The sequence below is a fragment of the Anomalospiza imberbis genome, chromosome 4 (genome assembly GCF_031753505.1).
Source record: "Anomalospiza imberbis isolate Cuckoo-Finch-1a 21T00152 chromosome 4, ASM3175350v1, whole genome shotgun sequence".
Taxonomy (NCBI): domain Eukaryota; kingdom Metazoa; phylum Chordata; class Aves; order Passeriformes; family Viduidae; genus Anomalospiza; species Anomalospiza imberbis.
Genome location: NC_089684.1, coordinates 43,351,107 through 43,367,903, shown reverse-complemented (window position 1 = coordinate 43,367,903; position 16,797 = coordinate 43,351,107). Strand labels below are relative to the sequence as shown.

At 56.6% G+C, this 16,797-nt stretch overlaps 1 protein-coding gene across 5 annotated transcripts; it reads left to right on the top strand.

The window, feature by feature from the left end:
* The first annotated feature begins 3,337 nt into the window (after positions 1 to 3,337).
* Positions 3,338 to 12,260, top strand: FGF5 (fibroblast growth factor 5). 5 transcript variants are annotated; one of them, XM_068188132.1, is made up of 4 exons: positions 3,338 to 3,429; positions 4,574 to 4,931; positions 8,757 to 8,860; positions 11,909 to 12,260. In XM_068188132.1, exons 3-4 carry the CDS (start codon positions 8,831 to 8,833, stop codon positions 12,248 to 12,250), a joined length of 372 nt encoding a protein of 123 aa, XP_068044233.1. In that variant the 5' UTR covers positions 3,338 to 3,429; positions 4,574 to 4,931; positions 8,757 to 8,830; the 3' UTR covers positions 12,251 to 12,260. The 5 variants fall into 5 exon arrangements, 4 of the variants coding, with proteins under 4 accessions (XP_068044233.1, XP_068044232.1, XP_068044231.1 ...); XM_068188131.1 differs by having other exon boundaries at positions 4,574 to 4,935; XM_068188130.1 differs by having other exon boundaries at positions 4,574 to 5,020.
* Positions 12,261 to 16,797: the final 4,537 nt, after the last annotated feature.

Here is a 16,797-nt window from a genome sequence, read left to right as displayed (position 1 = left end):
GTCTGGGGTGACAGGACCCGAGGAAGCCCCCCAGCCCCCAGTGTCTTGGGGTAGGGAGTGCTTGAAGTGGCCAGGGATGGGTCCCTTCTCTCCTGGTGTATTACCAGGGTGGTGACAGCCAGGGACACCCGGGAGGACCAAGACAAGGGGGACACTCCCGGGCACGGGTGCACAGCCCAGTCCGTAGGGCACCACCTGCAGCGGGTGCATTCAGTGCCAGCCCTGCGTGCTTTGGGTGACACGGGAAGGCACCGGGGCATGCAGCAGCCCGGGGAAGTGCAGGAAACCCATTTCCACACACAGGCTGCCCTCACCCTGGCACCGAGGCTGTGCGGGGCTCAGCAGGTCACTGTCAGGGAAGATATCTCAAAGCCGGAGCTGTGCAAGGCCGGACCCACGGCAGAACGTGAGAGCCCCACAGTGCCATGTAAATAGGGTCCAGGTGCCACCGACGTCCGCTGCCGTGGGGTTTGGGGTTTGCACGGAGTACCCGGACCTGCAGCAAAGCCTTTGCGGGTCCTGGAGAAGTGCCTGAGGCTTCACGTCGGACAGCCTAAGGAAGTCCCCGCCGCGGACAGTCCAGCTTCCCACTGATGTTGCTCGATCTCTCAGCGCGCTGACCCCAGCACCGTACCAATAACCCCCAAGCCACCTCAGGAGCCGAAGCGGTCCCCCTGCTTTCATTTTCTGCCTCTGGAATTCACCTGCTGCCGTTAATTGCGGGGGCGAGACACTGATTATCCCGCGGATTTTCCTTAAAAGCGGTGCCACCCCTGCCCGTCCCTTTTTTGAGGTTTCCCCGGGATGCTGCGACGGGGCTCCGGGGGATGCGGGCGGGCCGCGGGGATGCCGGGGGCGGCAGAGGCGGGTGGGTACCGCCATCTAGCGGGGCCGACGCGGGGCTAGCGGCATAGTATGCTCGGGGCCCCGGCGGGCTCTTTCCCCGGGTTTGATGCTCCGGCCCCATCTACCGCGGCGGCTTCGCTTTTCCAGCAGCCCCGGGCCGGCTTCGGGGCTGGCTCCCTCCGGCAGCCGGGGTGGTTCATAGCGGCGGTGTTAATTGCGCTCTCCCTGGCTCCCTGCGCTTGTCCTGGTGCTGCTGGAGGGATGGCGCTTCCCTTGCACGAAGGTGCTCTCGGGAACCCAGCACACACCTGCAGGTTTCAGAATCTCCTCCATCTATCCCAAATATTTTATGACCTTTCGCAGCCGTGTGGTGCGCTGTGCCCCTGCCCTGCCCTGCAGCATCCTGCAGCACCGTGCTTTCTGTGTGTTCCTTGTGACTCTCTCAGAAGGCACTGTGTTAAGCCCCAGGACTTCTCCCATCGGGATTGGATCAGCCTGCAGTCAGCCCCCTAAAAACACAGACAGGGCATGTGTGGTGCAGCAGGTGCCTGTATTGTTACTGCCACACAAAGCTCACACTGTTTCTGTCTAAAAGTACAAAAAATCTACAGACTAGGAAATTTAATCTAAGACTTTGTTTTGGTGAAACTGGATATCGAACTCCAAAGTGATAAATCAAACTCCAATTACTACTCCCTGCACAAGCAGAACATGCTATAATAAGGGCAGGCAGTGCCCGTGATCCAGTGGAGTTGGGTGTTGTATGGAGAGGATTCACACAAGTTCCCCTTGGGACATTTGGGATCAGGGCTTGGCCACAGCAGGTCCCTCATTCCCCAGAGCCATGCTGGCTCTCCTCAGGTCAGCATGGGTACCATTGCCACACACTGCTCCTTTGTCAACGTTTCTGCTGCTTGGGAAACAGGAAGAGAATTTTTTTTTCTTTTTTTCCTTTTTTTTTTTTTTTTTTTAAATGTCTTCCCCTGTCCGTGGTTGATGCTGTGCTGTGTCTCTGCAGAACACAGAAGCTGGCTGGGCTGTGGCACCAGCTGGCTTCCCTCCTTGCAGGGTCCTCACCCAACATCACAGCCCATAAAATTCAGTTCTGGGGCATCGCCTGGGCATTTCTCTGGGACAAAGCTGCCCCTGTAAGCCTGTGCCAGAGCCCACAGATGTATCTGCCTCTGAAACCCACCCACAAGGAGCATCTTCGATGTGCTGCAGAAGAACAGCAAGTAGGAGCTGGGAATAAGGACAAGCAGCCTTCAGATTTGGGTAGCCCCTTCCTTGTGCCCTGCACACTTAGACTGCTCCATCTTCCCTGTAGCTGGGCCACACTGCAAATCATAACAATGATAATAATTCCACCAAATCCTGATATTAATGCTGTTCCTGGGGAGCAGGAGGCAGCTTTGCACCCACAGAGGTTTCTGTTTGAAGGTAGAGTAGTTGGGCAGCAGACCCACAGGCTGTGCACCTTTGGGCTTGAGATGGGGGTAGCTGCCTGCCTCAGAGCCTGATCCCATCCTGCCAAAGCCAGCAGGAGCTGTGCCTGTGGCTCCACATGGCAGCAGGTTTGGGAATGGATTAGCACTGGGCAGCTGGACACAGGCACCTGAACTGCTCGTCAGCGTGGGCATGGGCTGTACAGAATTCCACATGGATTCTTTCCCTTAGGTCTGGACAGAGGTGTACAAGCGAAGCTTTCGCAACCTCTGAGCATCCTCACAGCGAGCCTGTCCCAAAATCTGTGTGTTGGGTTTTGTGCTGCATGTGAAGGTGCCAAGCAGTGTGCCGGACAGATGGAGATCTGCTGCCCGGCCGCTAGCATTGCTTGCTGCCATTGCTGTGAGGAGGCCGAGCTCCTCTTTGTGCAGTGTCTGTCTCCAGTTAACCTCTAATTGGCTAAATTTGGAAAATCAGCTACTAGGATTTCATTGCAATACCCAGCTCTTGAAAATGCATTGTTCAGCTGTGGATGTCTAGGAAAGGCTGAAGTAGTTCCCTTGTTTTGAAAGTCACGTGAGCTGTATAGTGTTTCTTCTCTACTTTCCCTGCTGCTAAGGACTGATTTGGAGTGGGGAAAGACCTGGCCCAGTACGGAACGTGTTGATAGTGTGTTTAGAAAACAAACAAAAACCAAAACGCAGAGGGGATGTTTCTGTGAGATACACTGCTGTCCTACAGAATGCTGGAATGCCTGGCATGCTTTGAGCTTTATTTAAAGAGATATGCTTTTCACTTGTTAGAGTTTGTTTTCTTTCTTTACTCCGGCTTGTGAGGTGGCTTCTGAGTGATCTCGGTGACATTCATGCCCATGGGGCATGTTAACCACTTGCACCTGTGCTTCCTCCAGCACCTGAGGTTACGTAATAATAACCTTAATTAAATAAGGGGAGGACAACAAGCTTAATTAAATTCACCCGTTTTAATACACATCCCCCTGGTAACCTGTTTGGTTCTGCAACCAAACAGCGGTTCTGCAACCTCGAGCAGCTGCAGTTCTCCCTGTTTCAGGAGCTGGGACACTTCCAGAGGGACATGCAGGGTGGCCTGGGGACCAGCCATCTCCATTTGACTGTGGTGAGTCTCCTTCAGGCACATCCTCTTTGCAAAGGGTTGATTTCCAGGCTCTGCTGGCTGGTCTCGTGTCTCCTCATGCTTTGCCTCGCGTATTTTTAAGTGGCAATTAAGTAGCACCAGGCTGACATTGGGAGGGGGGAGCGCTCCTGTGGTGCAACTTGCAGGCCTGGTGCTCTGCAGCAGATCAAACAGGCTCAGAAGAGTCCTTCTCATCTTCAATCGGGGAATTTTACACTTGAAACACAGCTTATCCTCTCCATTTGCTGAGTTTCCCCTGTAACTGAGCCCTGAATAATTTAAATAACATAGCATCAGCATTAGGCTTCCAAAGCTGCTGGTATGTGTGTGAGGGTTGCTACTGCCAAAGGCAATTACACACAATTGCCCCAGGAAGTTCACTATTGCTTCTACTTACTTATTTAGATTTAAACCTCGTGTTTGGTTTGTTTTTATGTTGGCGTTCTTTGGGGCATTTTTTGAGTTGTGCTATAGGAGCACCCAGAGTATTTGAAATGGGTGTGTTAGGCAGGTGAATAAATGGAAAGCACCCAGAACCATACAGGTCATGCCCACAGCACTGCTTGTGAGCTCTCCGAGTGTCACGGTGAGGATGAAAACATGCCGTGTGCCACGGGGACTCGTGTGAGTCATTTCTCCACAGTGAGGGTGGTTGGGCATTGCTCTGTGGGGGATGGGGGAATCCACAGACAAGGGGGATGCTATCCTGCAACTGCTGTCCTGCAGTTGTCCCGTTCCACAACAAAGAAAAGAGGAGTACAGGCAATGAGTGAACACCCAAGGGCTCTGCTGCCACACTGGGCCCCCCCAAAAGGGTCAGGAACATTCACTGCAGTGCGATTCCTTCCAAAAGCAGGTCCTGGGGACCAGCCTGGGCAAGCCCACCTGGCTGGTGTTGCCATCTTGGTGGCCACCCCCCTTGGAAGTTTGAGTTGTCTGGGAATTCTTCACAGGAGGGGAATAACAGCAGTGTGAGTGAGCAGAGGATGCCTGGCAGCCAGGGTGGTACCAGAAGTGCAATTGGAAACTGTGAAGGTGGACAATAGTGACGAAGCTGGCAAGGCTGGATTTGCTGGTGAACCTTTGGGCACAGAAGCTTTTCTAAGGGTGTGTATCTTTGGCCTAGGCATGCAGGTGCCTCCTTTCTGCTCCTGGGCTGCTGCTGTGCCCGGTCACCCCCAGGACAGTAACTGTGAACATTTTTGCATTCACCTTTAACTCCCAGTGGCAGAAATGGTTTCTGGTCTGCTGCCCCACATGGAGAACAGGGATTTTGCTGCCGTGATCCCATACCAGCTGCAGCCTTTACACTAAGATGCCCAAGAGGAAATCCTCCTCAAGCAAAGTGTCTGTGCCTCCCTCAGCCGTGCTGATACAGGAAGTCTCGCGCAAACACCACTCGAGAGGTTAGGAAGTCCTGCAGGTCCTCATCCTCCTCGTGGATCCGGATTCGGAATCAGCATGTGTGTGTAATTCAAGAGGAGGTGGGTAAGTGGAAGTCATGGCTTTTGCCAGGCTAACCACTACAGCTGGGAGAAGTAAACAAGGTTTGAGTGCCCTGACCTTCCTCCAGGTATGTGCATCTATATATAAGGCTGTCTATGTGTACATGTCTATATATAAACGTGTGTGCATATAGCTCTGGGGATATGGATATGTGCTGAGAAATGGTTTGAAATGGCAGCAATGCTGTGAGATCATCTGCTCACACCAGCCTGTGCCAGGTGTCAACCAGGCTGGATACAGCTCCTCAAGTGCATGTCCCTCTCTGTGCCCCCGACCTTCAGCTTCCTTGGAAGGCGAAGGTCACCCTCCGGCGTGCCACCGGCTCTGCCTCCTTCCTGCCGAACCTGATCCCTGGGCGCGTGGCCTGGATGAGCCCGCCAGCCAGAAGCACCCCTGGGATGGCTGAGGGGCAGTTCTTAGGTGGGCTTTAGGGGACAACCCCGGCTGGCAGGAGTGCTGAGGGCACAGAGGGGTGGAGTTGGGGCTGAAGGCTGGGCAGGGCGTGTTTGGCCCGTGTTGGCTTTGGTAGAGGCGAGGTTTCCCCAGTGGCTTTGAGGACCTGGAGCAGCCCTAGGAGCTGAGGAAAGCATAATCAATGTGGAGTTGTGCTGGGGGGATGGATGGGCTGTCGCTGCAGGGTCGTTGTCTGTGTGTTTGGGGAGCAGCATGGCCACTGGTGCTCGAGGACACCTGGCATGTGTGTGGGTCACCCTGACAGTGGTGGGAGGCGAGGGCCTTATAATCCCTGCCCAGGAAGCAAGGAGGATGTTGTGGATTGACAAGGGCCATCACCACTTCCCTGTAGGCCGTGAGATGCCGTTGGGGGGTCGTGATGGGGACCCCCCCCTGTTATCCCCAAGGGCCGAGTGTGGCCCATGAGTGAGGGAGAGCGGCTTTGTGGTTTGGGGGCTGCCCTGAGCCCCCTGCCCGAGGCTGGGCTGGGTGTGCAGCTGCTGTGTCACCCCCCGAACCCCAGGCGGGGGGCTGCAACCCGAGCCTGTCCCCAGGGTCCTGCAGCCCCGAGGCCTCGTTCCGGCGAGGAGGACAAGTTAATTCCCAGATAGATGCACCCCAAGCCCCGCATCTGCCGCGGGCACGGGGGGATGGGGGGGGGGGGGGGGGCGTGGGGCCGGGCACAGGTGCGGGGCCGCCGCCCGGTTATAAATAGCGGGGAGGGGCGGCCCGGCTCCCCCCGTGCTCGGTCCCCCCCTCCAGGGCTTGGAGCGGAGCGGGATGCGGCGCCCTCCCTCCCTCCTCCCGCCCGCCGGCAGCATGAGCCCGTCCTTCCTCCTCCTCCTCCTCCTCCTCGCCCTGCCCGCCCGCGCCCGGCGAGAGCAGGTGCCCGGCGGGGCGCAGCGGGGCCGCAACGCCCCCGCGTCTTCCTCCTCCTCCTCTTCCTCCTCCCCGGCGGCAGTGGCGGGGCTGAGCCGCTTCCCGCGGAGCCGCCCGGATCGGCGGCGGGGCCGGCTGTACTGCCGGGTGGGCATCGGCTTCCACCTCCAGCTGCACCCCGACGGCCGCGTGGACGGCGCCCACGACGCGAGTCCGCTCAGTGAGTGGGGAACGGGAGGTCTGGGGGGCTGCCGCGCCCGGGCCGGGCGAGAGGGGCTGAGCATCCCTGTCCTTGCGTGCTTCCCACCGCCGCGGGGGCTGACAGAGCCCCTCGCTCCTGTCGCCCTCGCCTGCGGCAAGCTGCAGCACTGGCGGGCCCGGGAAGGGGCATTTGGGGTACCGGGGGAGCTGCCTGTCTTCCTCTGGGAAGTGCCGCCTGGGGGCTCGCCCAGCCCGAGGAAGTGAGCCCGTGGGGATGGTGTGAGAGGGTGAGGTCTGCACTCCCACCACAGCCCCTCGCCAGGCACCTGGGGGAGGAGATGCTGCCCCTTTTTGGTCCTTTCCCTGTGGGACTTTTCCATCCCTCTCTCTGCTTTCTCATTCTCCCAGCACAGTGATAGGATATATTCAGTTTAAAAATAGGACTGAGGCTGACGTTCCCCTGAGAGAAAGCTGTGCTAACTCATGGCTTATCCTCTGGTCGGAGTTGCCATGATATCCTGCTAGAGGGAATGAAATGGCAGGTGGGGATGAAAAATCCCTTCAGGAGCCCAAGGGCTCGGGCCCGAGGTGACCCTGGCAGCGTGCGTGGCTCAGCTGTTGGGAGTGCTCACGCAGCAGCCGCCACATCTGCCCGGGACCAAAGGATTTGGGGCCCAGACTGTGCCGTGGCCCCACGAGGGAGAGTAGCCCCTGGGCAGGAATGCCAGAGCCCAGGAGCTCTGCTCGGGGTTTCATGGGCACAGTAGGAACGTGGCCTGAAGGGGTTTAGAGGACAGATAGGAAAAGGGGCCCCCCGTGCCATGGCTGCTTTGGGAGACACGGGCTTGGAAGGGCTAGCAGAAGTTTGGTGCTACAGCTGTCCTGCAGAGACCTGAATTATGTGCAGTTCCTTCCTCCTTAACCTGAGACATCCCCCCCCGGAAAGGCCACAGCGACACCAGCTCCGCACGTCGGAGCAGAGCCAGCCCTAGATGGGGACATGTGCTGGTGACAGGGGGGCTGTGCCAGGCTGTGGCACTGAGGAGGCCCTCAGGAGGAAGAAGGTGGCTTTTGGCAGGGAAACACAAGCTTTGGCCTCTGGGAAATAGGGCTTGACCCCGGGCAACCCCAATAAACAGGAGTGTGTCTGCCATGGCAGCTGGACCACCCCACAAAGGGCAGGAGGTTTTGGGGTGCCCTTGAGGACAGACAGGTGTTTGACAAGGTACTTGCCTTGCTCCTGTGGGGCTGCTGAGCCTCACAGCTTGTGGCCTGTGGCACATGGGGTGAGGGACGTGGCAGCTCATAACCCCCTCAAAGTGCCCCCAGGCCCTTGGTGCTGGGGCTTGGGTGCCTCAAGGGGATGTGCTTCCTCCTTAAAATAAACGTGGGAAGTGGTGATCCGATACCCAGCCTTGGGGGATTTAACGTGGCTTCGTGTTGGCTCCCGGCACGTTAATCCCACGGCCCTGTGGGGGCCGGGCGAGATGCTCTGCGGGCTCCTCCCTCTGGGGCCGGGGCCACAGAGCCCCTGGGGCTGCAGCTGGGCAGCAGTGCCGGCTCCCCCGGGGTGCAAGGGGTATGCTGGGGACGTGGTGCTACCCCCCAGCTGGCAGGGCTTGGGGGGGATGTCCTGCCCTCTGCCCGAGTTAGCCCGCACCACCTGGGCAGGTGACGCGTTGGTGCCGTTTCTGAGGGATGCTTGGAGGCTGCAGTTCTTCTGTCAGATGAGTTGCAGGTTCTGCATGCCCCATCAGGGGCCAGAACCCCTGTCACGCTCAGAAAAGTCGCTTTATTTCCATGGCTGGGCTGCACAGTGCCCCGTCCCCCAAGCCCTGCTGAGAGGACGGGGTGTGAGGGAGCATCAGCAGTGCCTCCAGTCCCAGCTGGCTTGTGGGACACTTGACTTCCTGAGTTCTGCGTCTGTGGGATGAGCACAGGCAACTCCGATCCCAGCAGGCTGGTGTAGGTGGTTTCCCCAGGGGTTAACTTGTTCTACCACAGCCCAGCCAGGAATTGTGCCCCAAAATGGAACTTTAAAAAAAAAAAACACACAAGTCCCAGCCACCAGCTTGCATCCATCCCAGAGTGGATGGAGGCCGCTCTGTGAGGCAGCGGGATGGAGCAGGAGCTGGGTGTAGACAGGCAGCTGAGGAGCAGGGACGTGGGAGAGGAAATGCAAACCTGTCAGACTAAGTTGTATTTATTTTTTCTCTGTCACACCGATGTGAAAAGAACTGTGATTTATTTTGGGATTTCTGTCATCCTAGGTATTTTGGAAATATTTGCTGTGTCTCAGGGGATTGTAGGAATACGAGGAGTTTTCAGCAACAAATTTTTAGCGATGTCAAAAAAAGGAAAACTCCATGCAAGTGTAAGTAAACCCCCCCCCTTATCAGTATGTGTTGTGTATTAAAGGCTTTGTGGCACCTCTGTGTGCTGGCACAGCGACAGTCCCAGGCAGGGCCCTGGCATGCCGGCCCCCTCAGGCTGCCGGGCCGGCTCTGGCGCCATGCAGACAGAGGGGACAGGTGGAGCTGCAGCCCCCCGAGACCACCTTCCTACTTTGAGCTTCTGGCCGTGCGGAGCGCGCCTTTTGGTGTGCAGTCGGGTGTTTGCATCAGCAGAGCCTGTTCTCTGAGCACGGCCGGGTTATTTTTAGCCACTTCTGCCGCAGATCGCGCAGAAGGGTTTAGCCAAATGTCTCCCGGCGAGCAGCACGCGTGGCGCCGGCAGCCCCAGGGCTCGGGCTGGCTTTGCCCTTGGAAACAGAGAAGCCTGGGGAGGTTTGGGCAGGTGAGGTCCAGTCTGCGTAGGTATGTTGCGACTAGGGTGGAAAAATCCCGGTAACTTTTCTCTGCAGGATGTGTTCCTGAAGGCTGAGGTTTCCTGCAGGTCTCATTATGCTTTTTCCAGCTTTCTGTGTCAAATAAATCCATAAGCTGATTTCACTGCTTATTTCAGCCTCGGGATGTTGCTTTCCTGTTTCTTGTCGTCAGCTCCGGAGACCATTTAAACAAATACAGTGAGCTCCTGTGCTTACACCAAAGTCGGTGCCTTTGGAAGGTGTGTGTACGTGTACCACCCTATGAAGGGCATTTGCAAGGCAGCATCTCGTCGCTGAGGGTGATTCCCAGAGAGCCCCGGCTAGGGCTGATGGCTGGGGAAAGGGAAAAGGCAGTTGCCCACCCCGCAGTTCCGAGACAAACCTCCAGGTCCCGGGGCGGATGTCATGGATGTGCTTGCGCTGCCCGAGGCCGCAGATCACTTCCAGGGGGATTTATCAACTCCCCTCTCTCTCCCTTAAGTCCTTTTGGTGTGTTGCTCCTGCAGCCTACTGATGCTTAAAGGGTGAGCACGTGATTGCTTCTTTTAAGAAATCAAGTAGGAGCATGAATGGGATGTAGGGGAAAAGGGGATTGGTACCATGGAGGAAAAAACATGAGGAGAGAGCAGAGGGGCAGAGCAGGAGGAGAGGGAAAGGATGGAGAGGAGAGGGAAGCAGGCAGAGCGCGGTTGCTGGACCCTCCAGAGCCTTCCACTCTGGCGTACAATGGGCCTCTTATCTGAGCTGAAGCCTTGATTTATGCCCTGGCACAGGCAGAAATTAAATCAAGCCTCGTTGGTGCATGGTTAATTGTTGACACACAAAGGGCAGGGCCAGAGAAGGACCTCAGTCAGGAGGGTCAGGGCAGGGGTGAGGACACACTATGCCCTGCTCGGGTGAAAGCTGCAAATTTGTAGAAACTTGACCCAAATGTCTAAAGATTGCTGGGCTAAACAATGCCAATAATGCACACCCTGCATCTGTTGTTCTTTCCTGTGCTGGCAGGATCGAGGTTATTTCATGGCCTAATGAGTTCCGAGCAGTACAAAGCACGTCCTGTGCCCGTCACTCAGGGCAGCACTTTGATATGGGAGTCAGGCCGGGGGCTTTGTGCTGAACCACAGACAAAACTCATTCCTGCAGAAATTTGGGCTCCTTCAAAACTCACTCTTGGGTTCAGCTCCATCCCAGCTCGGTGTTTTACAGACGCTCTCCTCCTCCTCCTCTTTCTTTTCTTTTTTTTTTTTTTTATGTCAGCTTAATTAAATTACTGAGTGGTTCATTTTTAGAGGCACCAGCTTCAGAAAATGACAGTTATCCCGGCAATTATCAGTTGCATGCACAGATGGCTTTTTCCTCGTTGGTAAATCCTCGCTCTTCTGTTTGTCCATTTTTAGCACGGAGCAGGGGGGAGGGGTTTTGTGCCTGTCCAGGCTGGACCCCAGGGGGACAGATTTGCCCAGGTAATTCTCCTTTCCCAAGAGCTGCCACAAAGCTGTGTTTCTCGCTGGGGCAGATCTCTGCTGAACTGGATTTTGAAATTCAGTTGACTTCAGGACTGCTCTGGAGCTCTGCAGAGCAAGTCCAATGCCAGCCATGTACTGTGGCTGCCACTCCTGCCCTATGTGGGGAAAAAAATGGCTTTTCCAGGCTGGAGCGGTGCAGTGATGAGCTGAGAGGCCGGCACATGGGCAAGTCTGACAGGATCATGGTGAGGCAGCCATTGATGCACTTCCCAGGGCAGGGCAGGGGCTTCCCAGGCACGTGGAATGTCCTGCCTGAGCACTGGGGCTTCAGGGAGCACCAAGGGTCAGCAAAGCCTTGCTAGGGAAGCTGAAGGCCTGTGCACGGGGGAAGCAGCCAAGAGAGCGTATGAAAGACAGGGAGAGCAGAAATGAGTCACAGAGGTGACGTCCCTCAGAATCAGCAAGCTAAAGAAGACCTAAATCCAAGTGCTACGAGGCAAAATGTGCGTGGCAGGTTGTGGGCTCTGTCACTTGTGCTGTAAGGCTCAACTTCTTGGGTTAAATTTGGGCTTTTGAGCACTTTTCTTGTGGTTACAAAGCCCTGCTGGGGGTTGGGTCTTGTTCTAGGTGGCTGGTTTCGGAGCTGGAGAGCTCAGCATCTCCTCTGTGTCAGTGGTTTGGAGGTGTTGCTGGGAAATGGAGCTGGGGAAGCTTTCAGGGTACCAGGTACCATGCCCACCATTAGGTTCAAGTGGGGAAGAGCATTTTGGAGGGGCTGCCAGAAGCTACTGTTGGGGATTCCGGGGCTGTGGGCACACAGGTGTAGTGCTAGGCTCTGCTCTTTGGTTTTGGAATGCTTTATTTAGAGAGAAGGGAAGGGCACTGCTGGGGGAGCCCAAGCCTTTTTATTCCTAGGAAAGCCCAAACCTGGGTGGCAAGCAGATACGTAAGTATCTGCACCGGGGGTTTTCCAACCAGTCAGGTGCCTGGCACCCTGGGTGTTGGTGCCCCGTGTTTCCAGCCACTCCTTAGGGCCGGCTTTCGGGAGGCAGCCCAACCAAGCAAGCACTGGGGGTGGGGGCCAGCTGCCACCCGGCCCTTGCGAGCAGTGTCCCCTCTGTCCCCGCAGGCCCGCTTCACGGTGGACTGCCATTTCCGGGAGCGCTTCCAGGAGAACAGCTACAACACCTACGCCTCGGCCGTGCACCGCAGCCCTCGCTCGGGCCGCCAGTGGTACGTGGCCCTCAACAAGCGGGGCAAAGCCAAGCGGGGCTGCAGCCCCCGCGCCCGGCCCCAGCACGTCTCCACGCACTTCCTGCCCCGCTTCTGGCAGCCGCAGCCCCCCGAGCTCGCCTTCACCGTCGCCCTCCCCGAGAAGAAGCCCCCGCCGCCCAAGCCCAAGGCCGCCCCGTCCCCGCCTCGGAAGAGCGCCGGCCCTGTCAAGTACCGGCTGAAGTTCCGCTTCGGGTAGTGCCGCGGCGGGGATGCTGGCGCCGGAGAGACCGGGCACCGGGGAGCTCTCGGGGCTGACCCCGCGGGAGACCCGTGTCTCCCTCTGCAGACGGACACGGGGAAGCTCCCGGGTGGCCGTGCCGGGCTCGAGGTCTTCTCTTCACCGCCCAGGCTGGGCGGCGTCCCCGGAGGCGTGCGCCGGCATGAGCGGCTCGGGCTGGCCGAAGAGAATTCGTGTGGCGAACTGAAAGCACTGGTCGGACCTCGGGTTAGTGTTCTGTTGTTGGAAGAAGTAGAAAGGTACCTCTACAGCGAACATATTTTCCTACCTTATTTTCACTAGTGACTCCTTTGACAATCATTTTCATACGAGAGAGATGTTCAGAGCCAAGTGGTTTTGTTTGTTTTTCTTGCATCTCCTTCTTGCTGCACTTTTTCCTCCGACCATACCTCAGGCACCGTATATCCAGGTTTGTCCCTTTCCCTTCTCTTTGAAGCCAGCTCTTCCCTTCCACAAATTAAACCCAGAGACCAAGCCCTGCAAACTCTGTCGCCTTATCTGTGGTGCAAGGTGGTCTTCAAACCCTTTGTTGGCAATAATAAATGTGTGCATACATTTTGTCAGGGTCGCAGGCTGTTTGCAGCCTGCTCCTGGCGGTCTCTCCCATTCTTCCCTGGACAGCTGGAGGAGCGAGTCTCTTCCTCTCCATCCATGCCTGCTTTAAAATACCTCTGCCCAGGTGCCAGGGCATTCCCCCTCCCTGGAGGAGTCCCCCCACAGGTATCCCCACAGGATAGGGATGCCTGTGGCCCCCAGGTGCCCAGTGGTTTCGTCCAACAGTTTTTGCTGCTGATTTATTTTATCACTCTCAATACATTTGCAGAGGCAGGGAGCAAGGTGGTTTTTGTTTGGTTTTTTGTTTTTGTTTTTTAAAAATTTTTTATTTTTAACAGTGTGCGGGGCGATGTGGCAATAAATGCTGTTACAGCTGCTTGTCCCTTGGGGAGTGTTTCTGCCACCCAGGCTGCCTGACGGCCCTGATGTGGAATTGTTTCTCCGTTGTGGTGTGATCTGTGGAGTAGCTGTGCACAGGGGTTTTGTAGTCAGTGTTTAGCAGCGTTGCTGTACGTACAGGCACTGGTAGCATTGAACCTCACCGGTGAAGCCTTAATAGGAGCCCAGGTGGGCTCAGGTTGGCAGAGCCCCTCAGGACCTGAGCCCTGCCAGCATCCGCCAGCAATAATTACCCTCCTCTCCACATGGGATTGTGCTACGAATGGCTGTTTCCATTGGGACCGTGGTTCTTTGCCTTTATCATCCTTCTGGGCAGCCCCGGGCTGGACATGTATGCTCCGTGTATGAGGATGGATGGGGACGCTGGAATAAAACAGTCGTGTTTCATTTTATAACCTGATTGTGTGATCTCTTGCCTTGTCTGTGCTTTCGTCTCTTCTCCTGAAGGAAAAAAATGAGCTCTGCAAAACCGGCTGCTCCATGTGTTTCTGTTGGGTTGGGGCTGGCCAGCGCAGTGTCGGTGATGGGGTGGAGCAGAGCTGAAGGGATGTGTGTGCTCCCTTTGCTGTGCCCCACAAACTGAGCCCCGGGGTGTCCCTCCCGATGGCTCCTCTGGGGCAGCTGCTTGCAGCTGGGTCACGGCAGGGACAGGTGAACAGGGGTGTCCTGTGCTCCCTGCCACTTCCAGCTGAATGTGCACAGACAGAATCCACGTGATTTGTGCTCAATTCATCTCAGCTAATGGAATCAGAGCCTTTGCAGGTGCTGCTCCAGCCTGGGCAGGTAAGGGAGGAGCGAATGTGCTGGTCTTCCTGCCACTGCATCCCCTCAGAGGACAAAAGGTATTGGTTTAATCTTTTTTTTACAGAAAACTCTTATGGGATAAAAAACCCCAAAAACTGATGTTTTGCTGTTGTGGCAATAATTAAAACATAGTCATGCTATTGAAACAAAGAGGTCTGTGCCAGGGAGAGAGCAGCCCCAGCAGGGAGAGCAGGGTCTGGGAATCCAGCAGACACTTCCCATTCCTGTTGGACTCTCTTCTTTAAGGGAATTTACTGGGCTTGCTGAGCAGCAGGGGACTAAAGGCTGAGATTGTGGTAAATATTTCTGTTAAATTTAAAATTCCAATTAGTTTTTTTTGGGGGGGTGTTTTTTCTGTTTCTCACTTTTCCTTTTCAACCACCCCAGAGGTACGCTATATCAGAGGTACTGCTGCAGTGCTGGGGAGAACAAGCCAGAAGCCAAAGAAGCTAAAGAGGATTCCCAAGTTCCTTTCCAGACAACTGCTGCCTTCAGAGGAAGTGCAAATCCACGTGGAGCTGAGAAAGGGGATGTGAGGAGTGCCGCGAGCGGACACTGTCCCCTAGCTCCCTGGTTTTGGAGATGTTCATTCTCCAAAGAAGAATGAACCTGAGAAGAAAAGAACCTTCCCATCCCTTTTCACCCTGCAGTTAAACCTACCAGGGATGTATGTCTTGTTCCAGATCCCCCAGAAGGATTTGTGTGTGTCCTGCACTCCCGAATCCATGGCTTGGAAGGAGCATCCTTTAGCAGGAGCGAGAGGAAGAGGATTTCCTATGGAGCTGGCGAGTTTGGGCAGGTGAGAAAAGAAAAATGAACATATGGAAGAGCTGAAGGGTCCTTACGGTGCCTCAGGGGTCTCCGGGAGGGGTGGGGTGGGGCTGTGACCAGGGCAGGGTGTGCACAGCCCCCCAAACCCCACCTCCAAGAGGAACCCCGAAGATCCCCCGGCCATCGCTGGGGGGCCGGGCCGAGGCCCCCTCGTAGCGCAGGTCAGCGCGGCTCCGCAGGGACGGCTCCGGGGCTGCCGGGGTGGGTCGGGGCTCGGCTCCCGGGCGTGGCCGGGCTGGCTGAGCAGCGCTCGGTGCCCGTTCCGTGCGGGGGCTCGTCGGCATCTCTCCACTTCCCCGGGGAGCGATCGGCCCGGCGGCTCCGCCTGTCCCCGGGAGGGAGGAGCCGCAGGGCTGGAGTCTGTCGGCAGCGGGCGGCCGTGGAGCATCGAGGGGCACTGGGGCGGGCACGCCAGGTCTGGGCCGGCACAAGAAGCGCCGCCGAGCCGGGCTCGGCCGGAGCAGGGAGCGGATCTCCCGCCCAGCCTGTCCCGGGCGCAGCGCTGACTTTTGGGGTGTTTGCTGCTGATGTGTGTCCCCCGCCGCCGAGGGTCAAACAGTTTGGCACGAACACCTGTCCGGAGGTATGAGGTGAGCTGACGGTGGGGCTGGCTCGGGTGGGCAAAGGCAGCTTTTTGCTGCTCCCGGCCCAGAAATGCGAAGGAGATCCTGTGCAGTGCTTATGGAGTACGATTTGGGCGCATCTGCTTGAGCAAGCTGCATCACAGCGACAGTCAAAGCGTCCCAAACGCTGGAATTTGCATCTCCGAAGTGTCACACTGCTGGGAGCAAACTCTATGGGGAACGGGATGCTCGCAAGCGCTCTGCCCCACACTCAGGGGCAGGGCCGGTCGCTTGCGGGTGTGCTGTGCTCCCAGAGAGCCGTCAGTGCCCGGCCGGGAGGCGGCAGCGGCCGCTGGATCCTCATCGCTCGCCCGCGGCCGTCGTGCCGGGCTGGGCGTCCCCGGTGTCTCGGGGTAACTCACGCCAGTGTCTCGGGGTACCTCACCCCGGCCGGGAGCCCCTCGTGGCACAGCGCGGCCGTGGGGCGGCAGCGGGAGGAGCGGGGTGGTGCTGCGGGCACACCTTGCGGCGGGGGCGGCTCCCCAAGGTAAGGGCATTACCTGCTCCTCCTTCCGCAGCTGTGGCCCCGAAATGTGTGTTTTGCAAGGCTTCAGGCCCCGGGGGACGAAGGGGCTGAAGGCCAAGCGACTATTTCGCCGTGGGTGCTGTTACGAGGTACAGGGTCCTCTCACCGGGACGTTTTGTGCTGTTACGGTGTGACCCCGCTCCTTCATGCGCCGTGTTTAATTCGCCTTGAAAAAGCCTTTGAGCTTGTATTTATGCACTCCCCAAAAGTCTCTGGCAAGGGCAGCTCAGGCAGAGCTTATGCGATTTTGGGCTTTAGGCTTTTTTTTTTTTTTTTTTTTTTTTTTTTAAGCTCTGCCTTCTCACACTTGTCGCAGCGTGTGCTTGCTGTGAAAATTGAGTCTGCCTCGGGAATTCTGGGCTTTGCAGTCATATATTAGCGTATCTTGTGTATGGTTCCCTCTGATTTTTTGTTCTTGCCATTTCTCCACTCTGTTTCCCTGGTGTGCACGTCTTCAAACACTTATTTGTGTGCTTTCCTGGCCTCTTGAGAAAAATAAATTAACAACTACCATAAATAGTAGTTTGGGGGGGACCTTGCTATGAGGAGCTAAAAAACATTTTTATAGCACTTAGGTTGTCAGCATAGCTGGTGAACAGTAGAGCCACTGAGTAGCTTCGTTGTCCTGTGTAATTTCCCCCTTTTTCTGGTGTTGTGAAATGATTATGGCATAATTTAATAGCATGTGTCAAACGTCTTTGGTAGCATTTGTGGGCCAGGAACACATGTGCTGCATAGTTCAGCTATTGCCATACCTCATGTGCTAT